Here is a 10,381-nt window from a genome sequence, read left to right as displayed (position 1 = left end):
GGTATTCAGAGGCTGTTAGCTTCTCAACGGTACGCACTCTACTCTGACCTCAAATGTTAGGCCCATGACAGCTAGGATGTCACTCTTGTGCCAGTCGAGGGCTGAAAAGAGCACACGATGACAGTATCTGCGGGGCTCCCAAGTGGGAAACCTAGGCCAGGCCCAGTCAGATTTGTTCTCTGAGATGCACGTACCCGGGGCTGCACCGCCTACAGTGCAGGACCACAGCCCGGCGGGTCCCAGGATCCTGAGCGGCGGGAACCCGGGCGCTCGCCCCCGCGCAGGCTCCCGGGCGACTCCGCGCATGCGCCCGCAGACGTAGTCGCGACGTCCGCGGCGAATCCTCGCTCGTCGTGGAGTTGAGGAGGCAACGGCGTTTTCCCGCGCTTTTCCTGGGCGCCTCCGGTTAGATATTTTATTGGTATTAGTATTGTTAGTATTTTCTCTTTCGAGCGCGGAAAGCGGGCTGCGAATTTGAAGTTTCCGTGAGTCTAACCCTCAAAACTTGGTCCTCGGTAACCTGGACAGCTCACTAAAATTGGCTCTTTCTCCCACCTTGTGGAAAATTTGGAATGAGCTGCGCTTCTCGCTCTGCCTGAGAAGGGCCTCAGGTTCCAAACTGTTTCCATCTCTTCTGCTTCCCCTCGGCATATTGCCCTGCCGAAGGGAAAATAGGCCTCATAACTCCGGCCGCCAGGTGCCTATACCTGTGGAGACACCCTCAGCCGGGGCATTTGGGGTAAAGGTGTCGGAGCATCCTTGTCCACCCCTATGACCAAGGCAACATTCTTGACGGAATTTATCAGTTCATAAATGTGACCATTTTCCCTTGGTGTATAATTGGTGTGTTACTATTATTTTATACAATATATGACTAATTTTGGTATATTCAGAATACTGCTGCCTAGTTTGGATTAGTAAAACTCCAGTAACAGTGAATACTATATTGAAAAATAACTTGTATTTATATGGTTTTTCAAATGTTTGAAATAGAAGCGCAGCATTCTAGGTGAGTTGTTTAATTGGTGATAAAATCTGCTTTTATATAGATTTTCGGGCTTCATAATGTCAACTACTTGGATGAATTAGGTTAGTTTCCATTTAATACTATCAGATTACTACTCTTTTTTAGTCAAGGCAGCACAAGTAAAGAATCTGAGGAATCAGCATATATGAAAACCTAAAAACGTAACTTAAAATACTTTGCATTAAAGAATGCCTGAAATCAGTGCCTGGACTTTTATATCTGCCAAGTGTGAGAAGGGATACTAAAATATTCTAGCGAACTATGAATGGGTAATAAATTTGGATTTTTGTTTAGGTATTGAGGAATGGCAAAAAGCACTAATTTAATTTTTATTTGTTTGTACATTGTACATGTTCCTAAACCTCTTTTTTCCATGAACATATTATTTTTGACTTGTAAGTAAGATGCGGAACCACCTGTGTCTTTAACTTTTTCCTTAAAAAGTTTTTTCATGGCCTTGGTAGTGGTTTGCACAAAGAAGGAACCCAGTATTGTTGGGTGACTGAAATCAATATTATATATTTATTATAATAAATACAAAAGCCTAATAAAAGGTACATTATTTTGTCTTAATAGAATAAAAACGTTTTACTTATCTATTTATTTAATTTTACTGCAATTTGACTTTTTCATTTACCCCTTTTTTGGATTCTTTTCAGCATCTGGAAACCTTATTATCTATTATGTCTTTGTGTGAAGACATGCTGCTTTGTAACTATCGTAAGTGTCGCATCAAACTCTCTGGTTATGCATGGGTCACTGCCTGCTCTCATATATTCTGTGATCAGCATGGCAGTGGTGAGTTTAGTCGTTCACCAGCTATCTGCCCTGCCTGCAACAGTACTCTTTCTGGAAAGCTAGATATTGTCCGCACAGAGCTCAGTCCATCAGAGGAATATAAAGCCATGGTATTGGCGGGACTTCGACCAGAGATTGTGTTGGACATTAGCTCCCGAGCACTGGCCTTCTGGACGTATCAGGTTAGTGCTTAGGCTAGTTTCTCTGGAGGGTATGATTTGAGGCACATGTGAAAGCTTCTAATGTTTTACCTTCGCTGTGTTTGTATTTATTTTTTAATGAATGTATGGAAAACTTTATTTTTAATAAATTTTCTTTTTTTCAAAAGTAATATGTTTATTGTTGAAAATCCAAAAGGAAGAAAATTAAAAACCATCCATAATTCCATCACTCAGAGATAACCAGTGTTGATATATTTTTGTTTGTGTATTGCTAGACTTCTTCCTTTTTTGTGTTCTCTCTCTCTCTCTCTCTTTTTAAAATATTTATTTATTTACTTATTTGGCTACTCTGGGTCTTAGTTGCGGCACTCGGGATCTTCATTCCCGCATTCAGGATCTTCATTGCAGCATGCGGGATCTTTATTTTTTATTTATTTATTTTTTTAAAATTTATTTATTTAATTTATTTATTTTTGACTGCGTTGGGTCTTTGCTGCGCACGGCTTTCTCTAGTTGTGGCGAGCAGGGGCAACTCTTTGTTGCAGTGCGCGGGCTTCTCATTGCAGTGGCTTCTCTTGTTGTGGAGCACAGGCTCTAGGCGCGTGGGCTTCAGTAGTTGTGGCACGTCGGCTCGGTAGTTGCGGCGCACAGGCTCAGTAGTTGTGGCACACGGGCTTAGTTGCTCCGTGGCATGTGGGATCTTCCTGGATCAGGGCTCGAACCTGTGTTCCCTGCATTGGTAGGCAGATTCGTAACCACTGTGCCACCAGGGGAGCCCCATGTGGGCTCTTTAGTTGTGGCATGCGGGCTCTTTAAGTTGTGGCATGCGGGATCTAATTCCCTGGGCCCGGCCCCCTGCATTGGGAGTGTGGAGTCTTAACCGCTGGACCACCAGCAAGTCCCTACTAGACTTTTTCTGCGTATGTATAAATAAATAAATAAATAAATAAATAAGGTCTATATATTTTGTATATAGGCAAAATAATATATATATTTTGTCTGTACAAAAATAGGGTAATACCACAGACACTGTTTCAGTGGCCAGGTAAATTGATAATATATTATGCCTGTTATGAGTATTTTATTAAATATTTAAAAATTAACCATTCTATAATCATAATTTTAATGGTCATAATATATCATAATTTATTTCCATTATTAAAAAATGCTGTGATGAGCAGTTATCATTAAATTCATATCCTTAATATTTTGCTAAGTTTAAATTCCTGAAAGTGGATTTAAACATGTCAAAGTTTTAAAAATTGTAGTATTTTTAAGTTGCCCACCAGTTAGATCATGTCAATTTGTGTTCCCTTAAGAAGTGTAGGAGGGTGCTTGTTCTCCATACTTTCTACTCACCAATTAGATATGGGTAAAATAGAATCTTATTGCTCTCTGAATATTCATTTCTTGGATGACTTTTAGATGAACACATTTTCTTGTATTTTTAATGTATTTTTCTTTTATTAATTGCCGGTTTCAGTTTGTTTTTTTAGTTGCTGTAGTTTTTTCCCTACTGATTAGAAAGAATTCTATCTATACATATACTTAACTCAGATGTTGCTAGAAATTTTTTTCCACTTATTTTTTATTAGTCTTCATTGATTTTGTTGACATACAGAGTTTAAAATTTTTGTGTATTTGATGTAATCATAATTTTAATGATTGGATTGTATCATAATTTGTTTGTAAGTTATTCTAAAAAATGCTGTGATGAGCATTTTTATCTTCAAATTCACATACTTTTTTCTTTCCCTTTTTGATTTCTGCCTTTGGCTTCTTCTTAGAAAGGCCTTCCTGTGGAGAACTTTTATCATGTCCTTGAGTATATTGTTATATCTTGTATATGCATTTATAATAATGCTTCTTAAAGGTTCTATTTGTCATCTGTCAAGTAAATATTATCATTATATTTTTCTAGGTAAGGTGTTCCTCTTACATGACCCTGTATCTTCTTATGCTTACCTTTGTTGTATTATTTATCCTGTATTGTAATTATTTATATATTTGTTCATCTTCTCTAGTTAGGAGAGCTCTTTAGGTCAAGTTTTGATTCCTGTATTTCTCTGGGTCCTCAGTGACCATCATTACTGGTCTTAAGTCTCAGTAAATACTTATTGACTGAATGAATAGACATTCTGTCTTAAAGTAGATTCCAATTTGGAGGGGGTAGTATTGATTGAACATGAACATGTTGTATTGTTCTTATCTTTTCAAATGTGGTGGAAACCAGTGAATGAATTAGTAGCCAGAAATGATTTTTCTCTACTTCATTTATTCACTTTTTTCCTATTAGTCATTTTATATATATATATATATATTTTTTCAACATATAGTTTTTTGAATGTCAGGAAACACTTATATCTCATGCACCATCTTAGGTGCTAGGTATACAGTAATGAACAATATATAAGGAGCTTCAAGGAAGCTACAGTTTAGTGGTGATAAAGATAAAGAAAAAACCCAGACATTTACAACACGTTTTTCATGCCGATAATGATAAGGGAAGTAGAAAGTGCTATGGGATGACATTATAGGGACAGGTAACCCAGACTTGGTAGAGTTACATCAAACTATATAGAATGGGCAAATTAAAAAATGGTTAAAAAAAAGAGTGGTCATATTTCACTTTCTGTCAATATGTAAAAGACAGTGAATCCAAAGATAAGCCAAAATTGGTTTCTGTGTGTAGTAGTTGTCTATTGATGTATAACAAGTTTAGTGGCTTAAAAAGCAAATTTAGTGGCCTAAAAACAACACACGTTTATTATCTCAGTTTCTGTGGATCAAGAGTCTACGCATGGATTCTGCTCAGGGTCTCACAAGGCTGCAGTCAAGGTGTTGACAAGGGCTGCAGTTTCATCTGAATCTTGACTGGAGAAGGATCTGCTTCGAAGCTCATGTGGTTGTTGGCAGCATTCACTTTCTAATGAACTATCAGACTGAGGGCCTCATTTTTATTCTCTTTAATGGACTTTATTTTTAAAGCAGTTTTAGGTTCACAGCAAATTTGAGAGGAAGGTGCAGAGTTTTCCTATATGCCCTGTCCCCACACATGCACAGCCTCCCCGTTATCAACACCCCCCACCAGAGTGGTACATTTGTTACAAATCATGAACTCACATTGACACATCACTATCTCCCACCAAAGTCCATTGTTTATATTAGGATTCTCTCTTTGGGTTGTACATTCCATGAGTTCGGACAAATATATAATGATGTGTATGCACTATGACGGTGTCATACAGAGTAGCTTCACTGCCCTAAAAATCCTCTGTGCACCACCTGTTCATCTCTCCTTACCACCAACTCCTGGCAACCACTGATAGTTTTACTGTCTCACAGTTTTGCCTTTTCCAGACTGTCATATAATTGGAATAATACAGTTTGTAGCCTTTTCATATTGGCTTCTTTCCCTTACTAATATGAATTTGTTTCCTCCATGTTTTTTCATGGCTTGATAGTGTGCATTTCTTTTTAGTGTTGAATTGAATTCCATTGTTAGATTTATCCATTCACCTGCTAAAGGACATCTTGATTGCTTCCATCTTTTGGTAATTATGAATAAAACTGCTACACATATCTGTATGCAGAACATACATTTTCAGCTCCTTTGGGTAAATACTAAAGAGCACAATTGCTGGATTGTATGGCAAGAGTATGTTTACTTTTGTAAGAAACTGCCAAGCTATCTTCCTAAGTGGTGATAACATTTTGCATTCCTACCAGCAATAAAAGAGTTCCTTTTGCTCTACATCTTGACAGCATTTGGGGTTGTTAGTGTTCTGAATTTGTGTCATTCTAATAGGTATGTAGTCGTATCTCATTGTTTTAATTTACATTTCCCTGATTACATATGATGTGGAGCATCTTTTCATATGCTTTTTTGTCATCTGTATATCTTCTTTGGTGAAGTGTCTATTAAGGTCTTTGGCCCATTTTTTAAAATTGGGTTGTTTTCTTATTGTTGAGTTTTAAGAGTTCTTAATGAGATGTGTCTTTTGAAAATATTTTGGACATACCTTATCAGATGTGTCTTTTGCAAATATTTTCTCTTAGTCTGTGGCTTGTCTTTTTATTCTCTTGACATTGTCTTTTGCAGAACAGAAATTTTTAATTTTAATGAAGTCTAGCTTGTCAGTTATTTCTTTTATAGATTGTGCCTTTGGTATTTTATCTAAAAAGTCACCACCAAACCCAAGGTCGTTTAGATTTTCTCCTATGTTAACTTATAGGAATTTTATGGTTTTGGTGTTTTACATGTAGATATGTAATCAGTTTCGAGTTAATTTTTGTGAAGGTTGTAAAGTCTATGCTTAAAGTCACTGTGACCTCAGTATTTTGCTGGCTATTGCCCAGAGGCTGCTCTTAGTTACTTGCCTGTTGGCCTTTCCAATTTGGCCTCTTGCTTCCACAAATCCAGCAAGAGAGAGAGAGAGTGTGCTAGTAAGACAAACCCTATATTCTTATGTAATGTACTGATGAAGTCATATCCTGTCATTTTTCCTGTATTCTAATCACAGGTCCTGTCCACACTCAAGGGGAGGATGTAAGTACTAGGAGGCAGGGATAATTGGGGGCTATCTTATAATCTGTTATCCACACTATGGATTACTTGAAATATAGTATTATATATTAGAAACCTTTGGGCTACATGTCACATGTTAAGGTTAAACAAATACTTTTTGGTAGTCTGGTAGTGGTTTGAGAATATTCCTCCAAATTTTTTTTCTATGCATTTAGTGACATGGCATATTATTTTCTATAATAACCATCCTATTGTACATCCTAATTGCTTCTTAACCTCGTTCTAAACTTTAAAGTAATAACATCTCAGTATGTGTGTCTTTCTTTTCTTTCTGTGTTTGTATCAATATAAAGTTAAAATATACAACTTTGCATTTATTACCTTAAATCTTTCTTTTCTGTCTTGGGACAGGTACACCAGGAGCGTCTCTATCAAGAATACAATTTCAGCAAGGCTGAGGGCCATCTGAAACAGTTGGAGAAGATATATACTCAGCAAATACAGAGCAAGGATATAGAATTGACCTCTATGAAAGGGGAGGTCACCTCCATGAAGAAAGTGCTAGAAGAATACAAGAAAAAGTTCAGTGACATCTCTGAGAAACTTATGGAGAGAAATCGCCAGTATCAAAAGCTCCAAGGCCTTTATGATAGCCTTAGGCTACGAAATATCACTATTGCTAACCAAGATGGTACCCTTGAACCATCTATGATTGCACAGTCTGGTGTTTTTGGCTTCCCATTAGGTAAGAAATGACATGTAATATCCAATATCTGTTCTTTAAATCAGTGATTTTTCACACTGCCTTGCATAATTCCAAGCAGTTAGTGGAGACTCCAGAGACCTAGAGTAGTAGTAGGCTCTAAGTTCTTCATCTGCATGTCAACCTGCCCATCATTACTTTTATCTATTTTATTTGCTTACATTTAAGTTACATCTTCAATTTATTTGAACAGAGAGTAAATAATTCCAAAATTAAAGTTGCAAATTGCCACTTCAAATGAAAAGCTATTTAGTTGCAGTAATAATAATAATATTAGCTGCCATTTAATGATTCCTTACTAAGTGCTAGAGACTGTTATAACCTTACATGTATTTGTGTTATTTTCAAAACTTTATGAGGTAGGTGTTATTATCATCATCCCTATTTTACAAATGAGAAAACTGAGGAACAGAAAGTTTAAGTAAATTGGTCAAGGTCACAGAGCTATCTTCAGAGCCCACACTCTTAAGTATTTGCTATCCTCTGAGAAGGCCATGTTTTAGTTTCTTTCACATGACAATACTGATTGTACAGTTCTTAAGTTATTTTTGGTTGTTTGGTTTGTTTGTTCTTCTGTTTATTCATTCAGACATTCATCAAATATTTACCAAACATGATTCATGTGCCAGGCTACTAGGCATAATCTTAGGCAATGAGTATATAAGGATTATCCAGATAGAATTTCTGCCCCATGGAAATGTACAGTCTAGCTTTTCTGCTTATTAGATGCCTTGTCAGATGCAATGAATATCATATCTCTTCCTGAGTTCTCCCCTTTTTACTACTCTTGATATAACAGAATCCAATAATTTTTACTATGCTATTAATAAATTTTGGCACACAAAAAAGTAAAAATTCTTGAGCTGGATTTTTATAAAACCTCATTTTTTGAATTTTATTGTGGGGAAGGATGTCCTAGAAAAGGCATGAAGTAATGAGATGAAAAATATCAGATATGAGAATCGAAACAAAAATAAGTTTCTTCTTAACTTTCAGTTAATCCTATAATTTAGTCAATCAAAGTATTATTGTTTGTGGGCATTATAGGTGTTCTTATTTTTTCCTTGTCACTGTCCACATTTATTTCGATTTCTTTCATTTTCACCAGTTCTTACCTGTTCCTCTTTTTGTGCACACTTACCTTTCTAATACTTTTACCTCTTGCTACCATTGTTGGCTTGAAGCAGATATAGTCAACGTTCTCCTTTAGTTATGTAACTAAAGCCAAGGATGTGTTCAGTGGAAGTTGTTAAATGCTTATTTTATTAGATCTATTGTACAATTTTTCTTAAGGCTATTCTAATTGATCTCGGGTCATAAATATGTGCCAGGTTTTCATGGTTGTCATATGTTTTCCAGAGTGTTTATGGAAATCCTAAAAAAAGATTTGTTCTTAAACAAAAGTTTACACACACACACGAATACATATGATATTCCTTTGATGTAGATTAATAGATAATGAATGAAATTGTGGTACTATAAATTCTAGCTCTACTAAAGTATTTCATTGTGTTAAATTACTTTTGGTGATGAGATAATGGCTATCATTGGAAACTGCACACAGAAGAAGGTATGGTATATATACTGTGGTCAGGGTAGGGGACCGTCATAGTCCTTTTCTTTATCCAAGCTTTATGTTTTATCCATCTCATAGGAGTTGAGTTCTGTTACAATATTTATTGAATGACTTTGTCTTTTTGTTCCAAAAGATCTGTAAGGAAATAGATGCTTAAGTTCTTCCCTTATTTTTCTCCTAGGGAACAACTCCAAGTTTCCTTTGGACAGTACACCAGTTCGAAATCGGGGTGGTGGAGATGGAGATTTTCAGTTCAGACCATTTTTTGTGGGTTCTCCCACAGCACCTGAACCCACCAACAGCTTTTTTAGTTTTGCCTCCCCAAGTAATGAATTAGAGCAGCAGCAAGTCTCTAGCAGGGCCTTTAAAGTAAAAAGAATTTAGTTCATCTTACAGAATGTTTCTCTGTTTACTTTCAGTGATTTCATTTAGTAAATAATCTTTGTTTTAGATAGGAGTCACCACCCTCTCTGTGTTTGTATTGTCTTCGAAGTTGTCTTCACATTTTCAACTTATAAGAGATTCAGTGGCAGTGGTGGGTGGCTTTAGAATCAGGTTTCCTTTTCTGTTTCTATTCTTTAAGGCGTAAGCGTTTTATTAAACTCAATTTTAGGGTGAACTGTTGAGTTTTCACTGGTAGTGAAAAGCTTACAATATTACTGGGTGTTTTGTAGATCACCATTTGTTTCTGTCTGGGCTATTTCTGACTAGGCCATGTTTTTAAACATACTATATAAGCACCTATGTTATATGGCTACATGTCACTTTGGGTTCTGGTATTTATACATACATGTATATATATGTTCCTTTACATTGTTTTTTTGCTGCATTTGGCAGTATGTTTATGTGAAGATTTTGGTTTCAGGAAATAGTGAGTGAGCCTGTAGCTTGTTACTTGGGTGTGTACATTTATTTGTATATATTAATGTATTAACTTGTTGGAGGTGTGCTCATGTCAGTGAGTGAAGATACAATTTGATGCATGTATGTTTAGTTCCTATTTCTATTTAAAAATAATTCACATTGATAAAGTTGACTTTTTGGCATTTATTTTAGAATAAAATTACTTTCTTTACCCTTTTGCTAGCTGTTGCCCTGGGTCTACTTATTTAGGAATGCACTTCTACTGCAGAAAACTTACCAATGTGTTGTTGATCTCAAGAGATTATACTAATTAATATACTTCTGATGATTTATTCCTTGTTTTTCTTTATTAAATAGTGATCATTTCTGACTACTATCACAGGAAGCTTATTTAAAATGTAGAGCCAAGAAAGAAATTTGAAGGACACTTTCAGTAACTTTACATCCTGTTAGAGGCAAGACTTGAAAGTATACTGGTTGGGGAGGAAGAACATCAAGGTTCCAGTTTTTTTTTTTTTCCATCTGTTAGTTGTGCACGTTTGAGTTTAAATTTCCTGGGCCTTTGTTTCTACATCTGTAAAGTGAGGGATTGATTTAAATTATCCTTAAAGCCTTTTCTACCTCTTAGATTTTATGATTTATTGTTACTGGTTTGGGAGGAACT

The 10,381-nt window shown here is 36.1% G+C and overlaps 1 protein-coding gene across 1 annotated transcript; it reads left to right on the top strand.

Annotated features, from left to right (window-relative positions):
* Positions 1-1,710: 1,710 nt before the first annotated feature.
* CCNB1IP1 (cyclin B1 interacting protein 1) lies at positions 1,711-9,237 on the top strand (the record flags this gene model as incomplete). Its single annotated transcript, XM_079699409.1, has 3 exons — positions 1,711-2,007; positions 6,926-7,259; positions 9,035-9,237. The coding sequence occupies 3 exons, from the start codon at positions 1,711-1,713 to the stop codon at positions 9,235-9,237; spliced, it is 834 nt and encodes a 277-aa protein (XP_079555535.1).
* Between the last annotated feature and the right edge of the window lie 1,144 nt (positions 9,238-10,381).

The sequence above is a fragment of the Hyperoodon ampullatus genome (assembly GCF_949752795.1).
Source record: "Hyperoodon ampullatus genome assembly, chromosome: 3".
Lineage (NCBI taxonomy): Eukaryota > Metazoa > Chordata > Mammalia > Artiodactyla > Ziphiidae > Hyperoodon > Hyperoodon ampullatus.
Note: the sequence above shows the minus strand (reverse complement) of the source record. Positions and strands in the feature narration are given on the sequence as shown.